The sequence below is a fragment of the Amphiprion ocellaris genome, chromosome 12, assembly GCF_022539595.1.
Source record: "Amphiprion ocellaris isolate individual 3 ecotype Okinawa chromosome 12, ASM2253959v1, whole genome shotgun sequence".
NCBI classification, from domain to species: domain Eukaryota; kingdom Metazoa; phylum Chordata; class Actinopteri; family Pomacentridae; genus Amphiprion; species Amphiprion ocellaris.
In genome coordinates this window covers 22,102,151-22,120,888 of record NC_072777.1, presented here as the reverse complement: position 1 = coordinate 22,120,888, position 18,738 = coordinate 22,102,151, and the positions used below count along the sequence as shown (strand labels likewise).

The window sequence follows — 18,738 nt, the reverse complement described above, 5'->3', positions numbered from 1 at the left end:
AGAATGCAAACGCTCCAAATTGACATTCATAAGACTTTTTTTTTTTTTTTGAAACAGCAGTATCTCTTTCCTTCATCTCTTTCCTCAGTTATCACTCTGATTCTCAGACTCAGATGATATTATCGTTGCTCCTGGCTGTATCTTCATCGTTTCAGAATGAAGAGCATGTGAATATCTAAGTGCTCTGTGTAACAGTCACAGAAGCAAAAGATGCTGTGAGTAAAAAATTACACCAAAGGTCACAATGCAAAGAAAACTGAATTATATATTTTCACCACACGCCATCTGTGTTTGTGTGTGCCTGTATGTGAGGGGGTAATATATGTGAAGTCAAGACAGACAGGCGGAGCAGGCTGTGTTTATAGATCATGCATGACATTGCGTATGTTCATGAATGTCAGTGTATTTGACAGATGTCTATTAGCATGCTGCTAACAATATACATTCGGTCAAACTACAGGGTTTATCCACTTGTAAAACAAGTGTTATTAGAGGTTTGGTATTTATGTTGCTGGCAACTCCTAAAAGCCACTGAGGCTAATCATTAGCAAGCTAACAAGTGAGTAAAGTAATGTAGAAAAGAAAATGCATAATGAAAAGATGTGAGGAATATCAACATTTTCTTCAGACATTCTAAAATTACAAAGAAAACTCTACAACTAAAATTGCAACAGACAGTCTACATCCAGGAAAAAGTTGGACACACCTTTTCATTCAAGGGTTTTTATTTATTTTATACATTTTTTAAAAACGATCATAAAGCAAAAAGGGACTACTTTAAAGAATCTAACATATGATACATAACCTGATTTGTTTGACACTATTGTGTTTACAACATAATTTCATTTGTGTTCTTTCAAAGTTTTGATGTCTCCAGTATTAATCCACAATGTAGGAAATAATTAAAATAAATAAAATCCACTGAATGAGGAGGTATGCCCAAACTTTTGACTGGCACTGTACTAACTCACCAAAAAATAGCTGAAATTTCTGAAAACACCAGCAAGCACATCACAGCTCACAAACTATGAGCTTTCAGAAAATTTCCATATGAATACTACACAAAGGGGAAGTTCATAAGGAGTCTTTTCATGAACAGACTGAAAACAACCCCATTTAAAACAGGCTGCTTTCCACTATAGGAACCTGCAGGACTGTTTGGGGCAGTTTGACAATTTGTGAATCATATGGCCACAAGAGCTGCCCCAGGAGAATTCAGGGCCATTTTGGGGGAGAAAGTTGTTCCTACTTTGGGGTAGGTAGTTCTTAGTGGCTCTGGCAAATTAATAATTAATCTGTGGGTTATCACATTTGGTCAAATTTAGAGAAGACAACTACTAGAGAAGATAATACTTTGATATATATATATATATATATATATATATATATATATATATATATATATATATATATATATATATATATATATATATATATATATATATATAGTGTATTTGATTTTATTTCTATTTGTATTATCTTTTTATTTTTTATACCATTTTTATTTCAGAGATATATTGTGACATGAAAACACAAGTTATTTGGATGATTTAGGTGTCTGTCAAGTTCAGTTTCATTTCATTGTTTAACGTTATGCAATGCTGAAATCCTATTGGTGGAGGGAAGCTAGTTCCCACCCCTTCAGGTAGCTAGTGCAGTTGACTCGAAAGAGAAGAAGATGCAAACACGCACGAGGTAGCACAAGGAAGTGAAAAAAACAGGTTAATTTAACAAAAAAGTGAAGAGCAGAAAAGGCCTCTAGCCAGTGTATTTTCTCTACAACAGCATGTAGTCAGATAACTGTGTGGTAATGCAAATGATACATTAGAATAAAAAGAATAAACTTTATTGTCCATCTAAGGCAGTAAAATGTTCTTTGACCTTAACCAGGAAAACAAACATTCCCATAAGATTAAAAAAAAAAAAAATATGACAAAAGAACACCACACTCTATTGTGTTCCATTCATATCCTGATGTGTTCACTCTGATATTTAATGTTCCAGCAGTTGGAATGAAACAACTTTGGAAATCTTTTCCTCACTCTTAGTCTTTTCCTTCCAGCCTTGAACCTAGACACTGCCACACTAGTCCATTAGTCCCCTAATTTAGTTTAGACCCATTGCACAGCTGCACAACTATTGCAAACATAAATGTAAGATGTGGAAATACCGCTCCAATTTTTATTGTTCCAAAATAACTAAAAGCTGCAGTCAGATGACAGAAATCAAAGGAGGAAACTCTGGAAAAAAAAATACATTTCCCGAAAACATCAACAGCAAAATAACAAAACATGTGCTCACTGCTGAAATCTTAATGTTGAATAGCATATGGATGTTCCTTAAAGTAGTTGACAATACAGTTCAAATGGAAATGCTAAAAAACTTCCAGTTTCAGTGTGAATGTGAGCTCTGACTCAAGTTGAAGTGTCAATTTAATTGTAATCAACAGCTGCAGGAAGACTGCAGGAAGGATTGTGAACTTGTGAAATGTCAAAAATTAAGTTCAAAGTCTCAACTGAAAGTTTTTTTTTGTTTTGTTTAGTTTTTCTTTTCTTTCTTGGTAAAAACTGAACTAAAAAAACATACTGGAAATGTGTCAGCTAAACACTTTCAGATGAAGTTTCAGCTGAAGTGAAAGTGATGAAAGAAGCTCCAGGTGAAGTGTGAACAGTGAAGAAAATTCAAGTGCCAATTTATGTGTTAGCAAGTTGAAGTATCAGTTGAAATGAAAATTCTGATGATTATCCTCTATTGAAATCAAGCTTTTATCTTGTTAGCATGTCTATACAGTGCTTCTTATACGCTAAGTGGCACATCATGAATAAAATAAGCTGTAAATGTCATGGCTGATCTTTTCCTCTTTGACAGTCTCAGATACACAGATTCAGATTTCCAGGATTTTATACCCAAACTAAAGAACCAGTCCTGCTAGCTTGGTGGGTGAGACTGGGGCATTTCTCATCATTAATATTTTTCAGAATTGGTTTTGGTCAAAGATATATTGAATTATTCCAATGTTATCACTAGCTACTGTATGGTGTAGCATCACTTTGCAGTATTCGAGCCATGGCTGAGATGGTGTGCTCGAGTTGCAACGAGTGGTAAGTGGACAAAGAGGCGGGGACTGCATTAATCTGCATATTCTAAAGGAATATCAAAGCCATTTTAAGGCATGAAGGGATTATTTCCATGGAAAAACATATAGAAATACACTTTTGAAAAACTATCAGTTAGGTAGCTGGACTAAATTATGTATGAATAATAAAGGCATGTGGGAGGAGATAAGCAGATGGGTTGAAGAAATGAAGAGACACATCACGTGTTAACACTGAGATAAAATGTCAAAACAAAGACACTGAATTTAGCAGAAATGTCGCCAGGTATCAAATGCATAAAAACAACTGGTGACTTAATACAATAAAACCCTAACAATACAATTACAATATTTCCACGTCATATGGGCAGGGAAGCTAGTGCAGCTGCAAATGCACAGGAGGATGCAGTCCATAAATTCAGACAGAAGCACATCCATGAAATGATTAAAAAAAAAAAACAAACACATGTATAAACCATCAAAAGCTTGTGAAGCCCACCGGAACATCAACTTTAATAGCTCCTCCACTGATAACAGCCTTACTTTTCTAGGGAACTATGCTTTTGTGGAAAAAAAACAAAAACTAAACAATTCCTCTCCATGTGCTGTGACTTTGTTCACTTAATTATTTCCTCCCTGCTGCCTAACTAGGACTCGCTGCTATAGAATTGTACACGTGTTCGGCAGAGAGAAAAGGAAACAGTACAAGAGAGTTTTGCATAAAGTTTACTGGAAATTTGTGTGCTCGAGGGCTGGACTGACAGGAAGGTCGGGAGATGCCACCTGTTCGTGAGTGTGTGACTTTGTGAAGAGTCTATCTGGTGTGAGTTTCATCCTCAAGGGATCAGGCTGACAGAAACTGCTAATTAGACTGCATGGTTTCAAGACGGAAAGACAGAGACAGAAAGAGAGGAAGGAAGGAAAGCAGGCTGGGAGACATTATGCAAGTGTTAGAGATGTCATACCTGCTCCTGTGGGCTCCAGGTAGCTCTCTCCCTTTCCCCACCCCTCCTTTTTGTCTAGGTGTGTGTGATACAGATGCTGCAGTGGCAGGTGCCTGTCACCAGCAATCAGCAGGAGCTGAGCACGAGCAGGTGGAATCAAGCTAATCAAGACATCCTCAGCTGTAATAAATACAGACGCCACTCCCCACTTGTCGCTGGACTGTGAACGATCATTTCTCCGCTCAGCTCTGTACAGCTCTCTGGCTTTTGAGCTTCATAGTAACTTATGTTTGGTTTCTTCCAATTTGCATTCCTGCCTGCTCGTGCCTTCCCGGTTTTTGCCTGCCACAGCCGGCCTTCGTTTGTTCCCCGGATCCTCGGTTCCTCGGCTCAGTCGGCTCCTCTGCTCGCCACCGGCCTCACCACCCTCCAGCCCTCCCGGTATCACCCATAGTCCATCACCACTACTCCCTCCTTCCCGCTGACGCCTCACTCGGAGCCCAGCCGCTGCAGTCTCCAGTCACCCACCTTCTCCACTCCCTACATCAGCCCCTCGCAGCCTGGAGAAACCCTGACTCCCTAACCCCCAATCCTTCATCTGTTCCGCTTAGCTAAGCCCCAGTCTTCCGCATATCCAGACTTTATGTCATATGATGTTTTGGTTCACTATTATAGTTCATGCTACAGTATTAGTCTTAGTATTCTTGGATCCTGTTTGAGTATTTCCCAGGTTAAGTATTTTGTATTGCTTCGTCTTAGTGAATCTTAGATTCTACAGAAATGTTTCCTAGTGAGTGCTAGTGTCACTCTTCTATTTTGTGAATGTCTAGATTTATATTTCTTTGTTTCGTTCTCATCTTAAGCCTGCCTTAGGTGGTACCTTCTGTGGGTTTGTCATTTCTGCCTTCTAGTTTTAGAGTAGTTATCCTCCCGTCCACTAGGGCGGCTCATAGTCTGTTTTTGGCAACCTTAGTTCCTGGTTTATTTGTGGTTGTAGTTTTTTGGCTACTATTCATAGTTCCTGTATTCTTGTATCTTCGCATTCTGTAAAATAAAGCCTTTATTTTATACCTTCGTGCTCCATCTCATTTCCGGCGCCTGAGCCTCTTAGAAAACGGAACAAGAGATGGTTTATGTGAATATTTTTTCTGAGCGTCTGACTGTGTTAGATACATGAAACCAGAGTCTGTTTCTGTGTTCAGGATGAACCTTCAGCCTGCTGGATTAAACAGACCAGGAGGATGATGGAAAAATGAAAAGTTTTCTAATTCTATCCAAAAGTCAGATGGAAGAGTACTGAGGAGCACTGCTATTGAAATATTAAAACTAACACAAGAGAAATGTAATAAAAGCACTCCATATGTTCTCGCCTCAGTTTGTGTGGATGTCTGCAGATTTCTCTTTTGAGAGCACCTGCGCCTAGACAAATATCTAGAGAGCTAAAACACTTAAAGCATGATCCTGCTTTGTTTAAAGCACAGACTGTGGAACTTTTAACAGCAATGAATTTTCTGAATGAAGGGTTCTTGATGCAGAAAAGAGATTAAGCACTGAGATGTAGAGCAGGGTCAGAACATGCAGATATCTAAATGCAAGCAGCGTCTTAAATTGAATTTTAACAAATGGAGAGTCAGTGTAACTCGGTGCGGACCAGAGTAATGTATTCCCTGCATTGTGAGTAATCCTACTGTAAACAGGCTTTAATGATTTGCAGTCATGTAGTCAGGAGGGTGGGCTGTAGGGTGGGCTGTAGGGTGGGCTGTAGGGTGGCTCTGTAGGGTGGCTCTGTAGGGTGGCTCTGTAGCGTGGCTCTGTAGGGTGGCTCTGTAGGGTGGGCTGTAGGGTGACTCGGTAGGGTGGCTCTGTAGGGTGGCTCTGTAGGGTGGCTCTGTAGCGTGGCTCTGTAGGGTGGCTCTGTAGGGTGGGCTGTAGGGTGACTCGGTAGGGTGGCTCGGTGGTTAGAACTTTTGCCTTGCAGCTAGAAGATCCCCGGTTCTGCATGGAGTTTGCATGTTCTCCCTGTGCATGTGTGGGTTTTCTCCAGCTTCCTCCCACAGTCCAAAAACATGCTCAGGTTAATTGGTGATTCTAAATTGTCCATAGGTGTGAGTGTGATTGTTTGTCTCTCTGTGTGGCCCTGTGATAGACTGATGATCTGTCCAGGGTGTAAGCTGGGATAGACTCCAGCTCCCCCGCGACCCAAATGATGACTAAGCAGTGTGTAGATAATGGGTTGATGGACAGTCGGGAGGAAATGTGGATTAGTTGTTCAGACATGAACATTGGTTTGATGGTTTCGTTTCAAATTTACTACAAAGAGACTCTTAATGTGCTGGTTGAAGGCAGGTTTGAAAGACATGTTTTCTTTAACAAGATACCAAAATGCTGTTCATTAGAGCAAGAAACCGTAAAAAGTGAGAGAACTGTTGGATTTTCAACGGCCCTTGAATTAATCATGTATCATGTGAGGTTCTGTTGATAAAATGAACCGAATCAAAGCTTTAAGTCTTGATATTTCATGAAATCCACTTCATTCTGCATGTGTCATTCAAACTGTTTGCCAAAAATAAACCATTTGCATCCGATTCCAAAAAAATAACAACATAAATACTTGGCTGCTTACTGTAACCATGAAGCCATTAGTGACTCAACTGCGAACGACAGTCACAAGAGCAAAACTCAGAGACATCTCAGCTGAACGGCTGGCTGTGTTTAGACAGAGCAGAGAAGAGTAAAGCATGGAAACCATGTAGAAGAGAAAGTTGTCAGGATGTTGTTGGATGATACATTCAGCATGGTGAGTGTCTTTGTAGAGGTGCAGAGTAATGTGAAAAACATCAGTTTGTAGAGCTTGTAAAAATGTATGCAGCAATATATCCAATACACTCCAGTATTGTTAACAGCTGTTGGTAGTTGGAACAATGTTGTGTATGCTGATTCCAGGTTTTTAAATTTTGTTGATAAAATCGTAATCAAAGAAATTCAACATTCATATTTTATTACATTTTAAATATTGACAATATATCTGTGCAGAAAACCTTTACGAGTTCTCTCTACTTCTATCCATGATTGTGATGTTTCCATAGAGGTGCAGGTCTTTATGTTGCCAACATGAAAAAAAAAAAAAAAAACCTTACAGAAACGTTGTGGGGTTCAGAGGGTTAAACACAAATAATCAACTCATCTCTTCATATAATTTTACTTTTCTGCTTTGTACTCTGACTACTGGCTGCTTACTTGTGTCCTGCATCTTCTTTTTTCCTCTCCATCTGGTTTGCGACAATTATTATAAATTGGTGCATTTTTATTGTTACTGCACTACATGTTATCTAGTACAAGATCCTGGAAAATTGATCCGACTACACAAGTGAGCAGTGTTGCCAGACTGGAGACAGTTAAATTCCCTTTAATTTGGTACCAGTTTATAAGAAATTAGGTAAAATCTCAAGTATTCATAAAAAAAACATAAAAATACATATCTAAACCACACTGAACTATACCCATAGTTCAGTACATTGTAGATGTGTTTTTTTTTAATCATCCCCAGTTGACCCACTATTTAACAATACAGCAGCAGTTTGTCACTGTGGTTCACTAGAAGGTTTCCAAAAAAAACAAGCAACACCAGAGTGAATTCAGATCTCATGTTTGTAACATTTACTGCCATCTTGTGTATGAAGTATTTTAGGGATTACATGAATCATGGCAGCAGCCAACTAAATCTTGGCAGACTACATGAGGTTCACGAGTGTTAAAAAGTGTCTGTTGTACAGCATGACACCCAGATGCTGAATGTTGGAAGCTGATACATAACATTAGGAGAACATTTGTACACTTTCTGCTATGACATGGCCTACTCCTAGTTGTCCCTCAGCAAATACTATGAAATAAACAAAACATTCCGAGCTTCCAATGGAAAATATCTTTTCGTTTCAAAAACTTTTTTGAATCGTTTACGTTCACTTCTCTCCCTCCATGATTAGTTTTCCTCATTCCAAACTTTACAGGTTTTTTTTTGGGCAACTGGGAACTCATTCCAAAACTAAAATATTGAGTTGAAACTGTCACAAAAACTTAAAGAGTAGCAGCAACTTTAACAATGTATTCAATAAGTGTGTATTTAAAAATTAAATCCTACAAATCAGGGCCACATTTTGATGTGAAAACGGGCTGCAGTGATGTGTTTCATGTAAGAATCAGGAGGGGACAGAGGGGAAGGATGGGTTTAGGAAGCATGGGAGAGTGAGAGAGGAAAGGAAAGGGAAGGAAAAATGAGATGGAACCTTTTGTACCCATTCCCCCGCTGGATCCTTTGATACGTTCTGCATTGCATAATGATATGCAAATATGACAAAATATGAAAGTGGCACTGAGTGGGGAAATCTGGTCTAATGCACCATTTTCAGAGTTTCTGAAAATCCCTTTCAAGCAGAAGAATCCTTTTCATTTGCCTTTTAAGAACTCCTCATTCAGCCATCTCTCCATCTGTCGCTCTGCCAGCCTCCATCTTTAACTCTCGTCTTTCACCCAGTTAGCAGTTTATTCTTTTTTTTTTTGTCAGTTTTGCTCCTTCTGCAACTTTTTCTCACCACCTTCATCCCCAAGGATATATAGAGGTCAATGCTCCAGAGGGGCTATACAGTCCAGAGCTCTTAAGTCAAAGTCACCTTCAGACTAACTGCTGCTGCTGTACTGTAGCACCATGCATTATTAAGAGCCAACTGTGTTAGTAAAAGCCCAAAAGACTCAAGGGAGAGGGATTTAGAGGGCTGGAATTCATCCTAAAAACACTTCACCAGGGGCAGCTTTCCCATGCTGGCCAACTCTAGTGTACATTTTACTCCACAACTTCACCCGACTGCTGCTGTGGTGAATTTTAAAGAGCAATGAAGTAGAACATATTTGCCTGTTTTCTCAGTGTGACTTTTTTTTTTTTTGAGAATAAAAGTAGCGGAAAAAGATCAGATAAAGAAACACAGACAATAGCTTTTAACAGGTCAAAGCTCAAACGCGTAGAAACCCTTCACATTACACTTACATACATGAATACATTATACATTTACATACATAAATGGAATAACATGGTTTGTCAGAAACACAGCGGCTACTTACTGCACATCAGATTTATTTACCACACAGCCTGGGAGAGCTGAGCATGTATGTATAAGCCGCTGTATTAACTTCTCAATTGGCTATTGTTGAAATGTAATATTATGTAAGCTGAAATAAATAAATGTTCCTATTTAAATAGCACACTGGATACACAGTAGCACTAAACACATAAATCCCTGCATTAGCTCGAAAAAGCCTTTCAATTATATCAGGGATGAACTGCGGAAGCGAAGAAGTATCTTCAAAGGTAATTCTAAAAAGCGTTTGCTATAGGGCTGAAACTTGTTGGTCCCACATCGATCTATCATACTTTGGCCACCAGCATCCCATTTAAGTGCCACATGTGCCATATTTGTTGCACAAGGTCATGCTATTTGACTTCCATCATGTCAGCTGTGTGACACCCACCAGATGGACCAGATTAAGGAAGTCAAGGTGCTGGAGCAAAGTGTGTTAATGCAGGGAAGCAAATGTGATAAGATGCTTCTTCTCTGGAGACTTCATACGTATAAACACTGGGAAATAAAACAGACTGCTGATGTTCACATTCCTGACACTGTTAGGATTAACTGTGTCAGGAATGTGTATTCATTACAATACGCCAAGAAATGATACAGAATACATTGTTAATATCTGTTTGTTTGAATGCAGGTGCTGATATTCAGATCAGTTTAGTAAATGATTAAGCATAAATTTTGTTATAATTATTTATAACTAACACAGGCAGAATAACAATATAATGAAGGCAACTAGGAGCCTTTTGTTGGCAAACGATGCCTTGATAATATTATGCAAGAACAACCAATGAAGAATCTTTATTAAAATATACTATACTAGGACTTGTTGGACTCAAAAAGCAATACCTGTACAGCAAAATATTATTCAAGAGTAACAAACACAAGGTACAAGTCATGAAACCTGACTAGGTTGTGAAAATATATACAGGTGTTTGCGCAAAGACAGGGATGAAAAAGTGTAGTTGTGAACAATGTGATGTGTGATTTTATCTAAACAGCAAGCCACTTTAGGTAAATTTCATAGACATTTTAAGCTTGCTGTGTCATTTTACAGCGTTAAAATGACATGACATAAATGGTTCAAGGAGCCATGTTAAGCAAAACCCAGTTTTTAATTGCTTTTGAACATCATGTATCCACAGTGTGTCCGGAATCCCACAAAATAGATCAAAAAGTGTGTATTTGAAGAAGTCATTCAGTTTTGCAGCCTGCTATGATGTTGCTGCAGCATTAGCAGTGCACCCAGTGATCATCACTGCAATAATTATCCAATGGAAGGCTTTTACCTATTTGCTTAATTAAATCCAAGTGGTGACATTTTTTTTTTTTTGGACAGGCAGCGTATAATATAAGGTAAAACCACTTGACAGTGAGTAGAAAACCTGCTCAAAAGTTGGTTTAAAAGAAAAGTTTCTTCACAATATAAACTCTTTTAAGCATACAGAATTAAGGCAAAAGCATTGAGCATCTAAAAACACCTAACATCTAACTTTGCTCAGTTGTCTGCTTTACTTAATGGCTGCACTTGCAAGCAATCAGTCAGATGTGAGTCCATCTTTAATGCTGATTTGCACATGCATTGCCAAGATCCAGCTGTGTGGCAGAATGTGCAGAGCTGATGACCTGGCTTGTCAGCTGGGCTGGGCGTTGTGTGTCTGTACAAGTCGAAGATGAGCAGCAAAGGATAGATTCAAGAGTTGCTGACGCTCAGAAATAAAATCGATCGACTTCTGCTTCTTTTAACAGAGTGCTTGCAGTAAAAATTTAACTGGTTTAAAGGTAGTAATTACTTTGTGCTGGGACAAGATCTCTTTTCGTTTCTCTAACCTTGGGCAGTTTCAAGGAAAGAAAATGTAGTCCTTTGTTGTTTTGCTTTATTCGGCACAGAAATGTTTTTCTTTTCCCCCATACTGGGCACAGTATGGAGAGCAATTTGGAGCGTGAGTACAGCTTTTATTGATACACTGACATCGTGAGACACTGGCTATAGTTACGTATAGTTACCACAAATGTTAGATCCATGGATAAAGTTGCATATATGGGATTAGTTTACAAATTTCTATGCAACTTCTGGGGCTGTAAACTTAAGACACCATGGAAAAATACAATCTGCCATTCCTTTAATGGCCACTTGAGGCTGTCTCCAAAAGTGAGACAATCCCTATAAAGATCCATGTTAAAATGTCCAACTTCATAGCATATAAAAGCATGCTTACAGCCTGGTACAAAAACTGTTTTGGTCTCTATAGGCAATTTGCCCATTTATGATGGCTGTCCAGGTGGTACATTTTCATATAACTCACCTGTTTAAATTGTATTAAGGCTTGAAATTATATAGCTTAAGGACGTGGCCACTCAGAGTGACAGTTATGTAACTGGACATGGGACAGTTCATGGCCTGTCTCAGCTCCACTCACGGTTAACCTCTTTGCATATTTTTGGATTAATATTTAGGGGAAGCTGCCAAGCTAGCGACAAACAATCTCAATATCTTGACACTGTAATCTTGTGCTTGCCTATCCATTAATATAACTGCAAATGGGAAATGACCTGCATTTGGACTGCTAAGTGTTAATATTGTCATGTACAGGATCAAACTAACTGTAGATTCTGATTCATCTGTGTTTGTGGCTTGTAACTTCTATTTTATTTATATTTGGATTCAAGGGTTTTATTTTTCTGTAAAAGATGAGTCATTTATACTTAATGCTTTGGCCTTAAGTCCTATAATAAGAGTCTGCTTGTCAGCCAGGAAGTAAGAAGTAGAGGGCATACAAAACTAGCATGTTGCCAGCTGCTTGATTTAAAATTTATGGAGAGAGACGCAGAATGAAGGCAGAGAAATGTGGACTGGAAAAGACAGAAACTCTGTTGTAGTGTTCTGTTGTAATGTGCAAGGCGTTTTCACAATCATTAAAGAAAAATGTAGGGAAAATGTTTGGCAGCATGAATAAAAATGAAAAAGGAAAGCAAACCTACCGCATGGAGTGGGTTGCCCTGATCGATAGGCACCTTGAAGTCAGCCTGGAGCTCATCAAAAGCTGTTATCTGACACACAGAGAGAGAAAAAGAAGTGATGACTGTATAATCAGTGAGATAGGGGGACAGCGAAGTACAAAATTTCTCACAGTGAAAGAGCATCATTATTGCCAACAGCCTGTAGTGAAGATTTATGTACCAAGCCTGGTTGCAGAAGACAATGTTATTAGGTTGCCTTTACTTTCTGTTTAATAACAGGAATTAATCGTTACAACAGATGGTGGTATACTATATTTTAATCAATACCCAAATCCAATAAAAGGACAAAAACTAAAATAATGAATGTATCCTATCATGTGTATCCAGAGGCTGATATATTATACTTCATGTGCTTAGAGCTTTATTGCCATCCAAAAACTATTAAATAACAGTGCAATAAACCATGCTGTTGACATTTAGTAAAGTGGCCATAAGCAAGGCCACTGTAGTTTATTCTAAGTCAATAAACAAACACTGTCCTGCTGCTATGAATACGCTGTAGTAGACTATTTGTATGTACTGTTTACCTGAGTAACGTTTGCTAGAGCCTAGCTGTTTTAGGAATCAGCATTTTTTTAACAAGACAGAACAGTCACAACGTTAAACCCATTGACGGGTTGCATGAATAACACTGAAAAACTTTCATCCTACATATTACAATGCAGTGATCTGCTGGGAAGCGCTGGAACCTTGCATTCATGTAGATGTTACTTTAACGTACTTACACAGTACAGTACTTGTTATGGCTATACATACAACTACTGCTTTGTGAAGCCATACTTTAAGGAATTTAACCCTCATGTTGTCCTGCGGGTCAAATTGACCCGTTTTAAAGTTTGACAATGTGGAAAAAATAACTTCTGATGTCCACATTTTCAACATTTTGGGGAAATTTTTGAACATTTTTTGGTGGAAAAAAAGAAATGTTAAAAAAAATGTTGGTTTAGAAGAGGTTTACCATTGTTTACACCAATTACAACATGGCATTTAACCAAATAGGTGCATTTCAGCAGTTAGTTTTAATTGCATTAATTCCTGCCATGAACTGTTCATAATCCAATTATCACGGTGATCTCTGTGTGATGAATCATATAAATGGCTGTATTTCTGAACTTCTGCTGCTAGGAGCTAAAATGACATAATTCGTCCGCATGGAGCTGCAAGGACCTCGCGGATGCGGCAAACATAAAACAAGCTGTTCACACTGCCGACTCCAACGTCTCACCATCGATTCATTGATGCCAAGCTAACGTGCAGCAACTCTGTTTCCTTCTTCGACAGGCAGATCGATTGTCTTCAACTTAAAAGCGGCATCATATGCATTTCTGTGTGTGTGCATAAAGCGCAAAATGACTGATCTGAAGAATTTAGTGTGTGTGTGTTTGATTTAATTTGAACAGTTTCATTGGTCCACTGTGACCTGTTTGGTAATTTCATTGGTCTGATGTGACGAGGCTAAACGTATTGGCGGCATGAAGCTCGTTAGCCTGTAAAATCTATAAATTAGGCGCAACATTGTATAAGCTGCAGGGTTCAAAGCGTGAGAAAAAAGTAGCGGCTTATAGTCCAGAATTTACGGTAGATGCCGAGTAGCTAAACTGAATGCCGAGCTCAAAAGGGGATTTGACGAATTAGAATACAGTACGTAACTCTAGGAAACTGGCTTGTGAAACCTGCTTAGAAAAAAATCCTAATTCTTAGACATATTTAAACTGAAAAAAGAGTAATGCAAAAGTTATTTTCCCTGGTAACTAGTTGCTTTTATAGTGGAGAAATTCAGTTGCTTACTCAGCTACTTTTTGATAGAAGTAACTATAACTAATTACTTTTTTAAAGTAATGTGCCCAACACTGGTGACAGCAGAGAACAGCCCGAGTACTGCAAGTTAGCAAACAAAAGCAACACCATCAAAAGAAAGTAACAGCAAACAAGAAGTGCATAAAGGGCATTAAGACATTCATGAAGGCATACTTTATAATTCATGATTGTGGCTAATAAGGGAAATAGCTATAAAAAAAAAGTCATGCCCAAACCATCATGTTTCAAATATAAGCAGTATTCAGCTTGTACACAAAATATTATCAAGCTAAAACAGAGCACCAAACTGCAGAGACTCACACTTGCCGACCAGCCACAAACTAGAAGTCCCTGTGAGTCAGCGCTCAGGGCTGCATATAACAGAAGCTCACAGCACCGCGAGCAGCAAAAAGAGACAAAACTGCTCAAGCTGTGTCAGGCTGCTCAGGGATCTTGAGTGAAGAGCCCGATTCAAGTCCAGCCAAATTTTTTAAATTGGATTGATGTCTGGGCTTTCACTCTGTCGCTGCAAAACATTAACCCTGTCGTCTGTAAACTATTTCTGCCTAGCTTTGGCTGTATGCTGCAGGTTATTGTCTTGCATGAAAACAAATCTTCTCCCAAGTCCCTGTTATCTGGCTGACTGCATCAGGTTGTCCTGCAGGGTTTTTTTTATAAATACTTTGTTGCTTTCATTTTACCCTCCACCTTACCAAGCCTTCCAGAACCTGCTGCCGAGATGCATCCCCACATCATGATGCTGCCACCACCATGCCAAACACCCTGTCTAGTCTGAAAAGCCCAATTTTTGTCTCATAAGACCAAAGAAGCTTCTTCAGCTTGACTCTACACTCGCAATCATGCCTTCTAGTGAATTGTAGTTGAGATTTAATGTTATTGGTTTTCAGCATTGCTTTTCTCGTTGCCACTATTCTGCAACTCTTTGAGTGGTGAAGAAACAGCAACAGTTGCTCTATAAACAGTCTCTCCCATCTCAGCTGTTGAAGCCTGTAACTTCTTCAGAGGACTCATAGGTGTCTTGGTGGCCCTCCCACTAGTTTATTTCTTGCACAGGCACTTGGTTTTTGAGTACAGTCTGCTCTAGGAAGATTTGTGCATGTGTAATATCCGTCCATTTCTTAATGATTGATTTAACTGTACTCCAAACAGTCAGTGATTTGGACTTTTTTTTTTAAAAATCCCTTCCCTGACTTATGCTTTTCAGTAGCCTTTTCTCTGAGTTCCTTGGAGTGGTCTTTTGTCTTCACAGTGTAGTAATAGAATACTGATTCACGAGTGACTGGACCTTCCAGATACAGGTGACTTCATACTACAGTCACCTGACACACATTCACTGCACTCAAACAACCTCCATTTCATTAACTGCGTGACTTCTGGCATCAAACAGCTGCACCTATGTTGAATTTGTTGAGTCACTTTAAAGGGAGTGAATATTTATGCAACCACTTAGTTTACATTTTATATTTTAAATTCATTTACATTACTTTGTATAAATTTGTTTTCACTTTCACATTAAAGAATACTTTTCTGTAAATTGACTATAATTTAACATTGAAAAGCAATAAAAGGGGAAGACTTTCGAGATGGTTCATACTCTTTATGAGCTGGCGCCATAGGTGTGAACAAGAACAAAAGTCAGAAAATCATGAAGGTTTGTATGAAATTTCATTAAATGGCTGTTGAGATTTTTAACCGGATAAGTAAAACTTTGACCTGATAGTGGCTATATATAAAATGTCATGGTCAGTAGTATCCATTAACTAGGGGCCCAACTGTTTGTGTAAAAGTTAATGGCTATTGATCTGACAATTGTTGAGACACTTCACTTAAAGCCACACATGTAGCATAAACCCGATGGTGAAGCTGCCCGGAGACATCAGGTTCATTACATCACAGTTTTACTGCAGCCACCTGCTGCAATGTCAGGCAAGAAAATTGCCCCTGACATGGACATCACATGTAATCACAGCTCTTCCTAAATGCATCTTACTTGGAGGCATTATATGAACACATCTACCATTTTGGAATCGACTCTTCAATCTTGTCATCATTAACACAGTCTGCTCCAGTTAAAATGTTGTGCCCACAAGGCACAACATTTGCATATAATAGAAATGACACCCTCTTGGATTTGTATTGTTAGATCCCACCATCCACCCACTGCTGCGCCATAGGATAGTTCTTGATGATTGCAACGTCAAGGAACAGCAGAGAAACGATGCAACAGTTCCAATGGTGTTGCATATGCTGCAATGGAAGCAACTGCACTACAAAGACAGATGTCATTGCTTGACTAGCTGGGCCTCCGGAGGGAACTGTGTGTGAGTATGAAAGAGCCAGAGAGATACTGTAGGAAAAGATACGAGTGTGTCACTCAGTGTATCTGCGCATAAGATACTCTCTGTGTCTCCAGTGTGTGCGCACTATGGGAGAATTGTGAGATGTGAGCGTAGCATGAGTATATCACTCTGTGTATGGAGAGTAAGTAAAATTGGATTACTGTTTGTGTGGTATGAAAATATTATCCATGCATTGTGTGAGCAAGAAACAGAAGAGGCAGTGGCGTGTGTGTTTGTGCATGTGCATGTGTGTGTAGGGAATTAACATCAGAGGTTTGCACCAATCCTGGGTTATTTCCCTGGGCTCACCCCCGCACTGACAGGCAGCTCTTTACATGTTATTTCCCCATGGATCCTAATAGTGATCCTGGCTCATTGCTTTTCTCTGTTACAGTGTGTTAACTTCCCTCAGGCTGTTCCTCATGGGTGACGGGAACACACACACACACACAGCCTTCATGGTTGCATAAATCCAAGCCTACAGTGAACCGCTGTGTGTATTCATGCACAGGAACACACTCTTCCACAGAGACACATACATGAAAGTGTGGCATATTTATATATATACATCCCTATGTGCACCACATGAAATGAACATTATAAACTACATGTTCAGAGTGGATGTCAGGCTTAAAGGATCATTCAAACTTGGGTTTTATTTCTGTCGTTTCTGTTAGTTATGATAGCACTGAACTGTCTAGGTAGGGGTAGAAGTGGCAGCACATAATGCAAAGCAACTCAGATTAATCCAGCTCATCCTCATTCCTGGTCTAGACGACATGCTAGATGCCCCAGGTTCTGCTCCACAGGGAAGTGTCCAAGCAGTTTCCTAAGTTGTTTCCTAGTTTCTCAGTTGATTCATCTCAACTGGTTCAACTTGAAGGGTCTGCTTAAAGATCCGTCTAAGCGTCTGAGGATGAAGTCAGCCATCCTGCAAAGGGAGTTCAGTTTGGTTGCTTGTATTGGTGATGTCATCAAAATTCAGTTTTAATTGACCTGTAAATCGAGAGTTTCACCAACAGGCCCCTCTTCGAATATTGCCACCTCATCACCCAAGAGGAGTTTGTGTACCCAACATTGAGACATGACACTGAGAGAACAGGAACAATTCAAAAACCTTGAAGGACTGGCAACTTCAGAAGAAGGCTGCCTTGCTTGGATCAGGGATTATCTCTCCTGAAGCCAGTCCTGGGAAGAGAAATAACTGTAAAGCAAATGGGTCTTCGGCAAGGAGTAGGAGCAAGAACGACTCAAGGACCCTTACAGAGTGGCAGCTTTGAACGAAAGCTACCCATCCAGATCAAGGACACCAAGGCTTACTTAAGCCGGGTTTTGGGGAGAAGGTCAGCTATACCCATAGGGACCAGGCTGCAAAACCAGTATATGATATATTCCTATTACTTTGTCTTACTAATAGGTCAAGAAATCTGTGTATATGTATGTGTGTTCTCTGCATATATCAACAACCAGACATTCAATCCACTTCAAACTTGGTTAATGTATTGCTTGGGACCCGAGGATGAATCTCTCAGTCCTCATGTTGGCCTTTGCTTGTTTGTGGGCGGAATTCCTGTGACTAGGCAAAATCCTAAACTGCAAAACATATGCTGCTGTTGATCAAACAATAGATTTTAGAAGAAATCTGTCTGTAAACATCAGATTTAACCAAACACAGCGGGAACTGCACTAGTCACGAAATAAATACCAAAGGTAAGCACAGTCAAGATGTTAGAATACTTTGTTTGATGCTAGAGTGTCGCTTTGGATAAATAAATAAATAAAATGTTGTATAACATGATCTTGATAACCTAAAAATTAGTACAAAACCTGTGAAAACACCTGACTACTGGTGTTTCTTGCCCTATCAAGCTTCTTTTTAGCAGTGGTGTCGCATTCCCAGATATCAGCAATTAGCTTGGGACGTACAGTGTGTTAATGACCATTAGGGAAACTAAAAAGGTAAGGCCTATTTCTTCATAATCTGGTATGGTCCTTAAAGGAAAAATACACTCTATAAAGGAATTTCTTCCCCTTGATCTTAGACTGCTCAGTCAGTCATCATCACAAGCAGCATTCGCGCCTGAGGTGCAGACCACAAGACCAAAGCTCAAATCTGTGACATGCTCAGGGGGTGCTTCCTGCTCGAGATTCTCTGGCAATAACTATGGGTTCTGTTTGTGCAAGTCCAGTTCTATTTTGATGTGGATGTTCACTTTAACAGTCGGCTTTGAAGTCAAGGTTGGCTGGCAGAAACAGCCAGCAAACTGGCACTGTCTGCTCCTCTCTAGGCATGCTGAATTCTGCATAAACAGTGTGTTTCAATGCCGACTCTGTCTGCTAGTGGACTGACACCTTGCTGTGTTTGTGTCTGCATGGGAACGAGAGTGGAACAAAGA

The 18,738-nt window shown here is 39.4% G+C and overlaps 1 protein-coding gene across 5 annotated transcripts in view; it reads right to left on the bottom strand.

The window, feature by feature from the left end:
* cnih3 (cornichon family AMPA receptor auxiliary protein 3) overlaps nucleotides 1–18,738 on the bottom strand; it is a 102,568-nt gene that overhangs the window by 68,026 nt on the left and 15,804 nt on the right. For all 5 annotated transcript variants that reach the window (XR_008603537.1, XM_023287233.3, XM_055015996.1 and 2 more), the window contains exon 2: nucleotides 12,147–12,215. Coding sequence is in view for 4 of the 5 variants with exons in the window: in XM_023287233.3 (XP_023143001.1) it covers nucleotides 12,147–12,215 (69 nt within the window). In the remaining variant the exon portion in view is untranslated. The remainder of the gene's footprint in view (nucleotides 1–12,146; nucleotides 12,216–18,738) is intronic.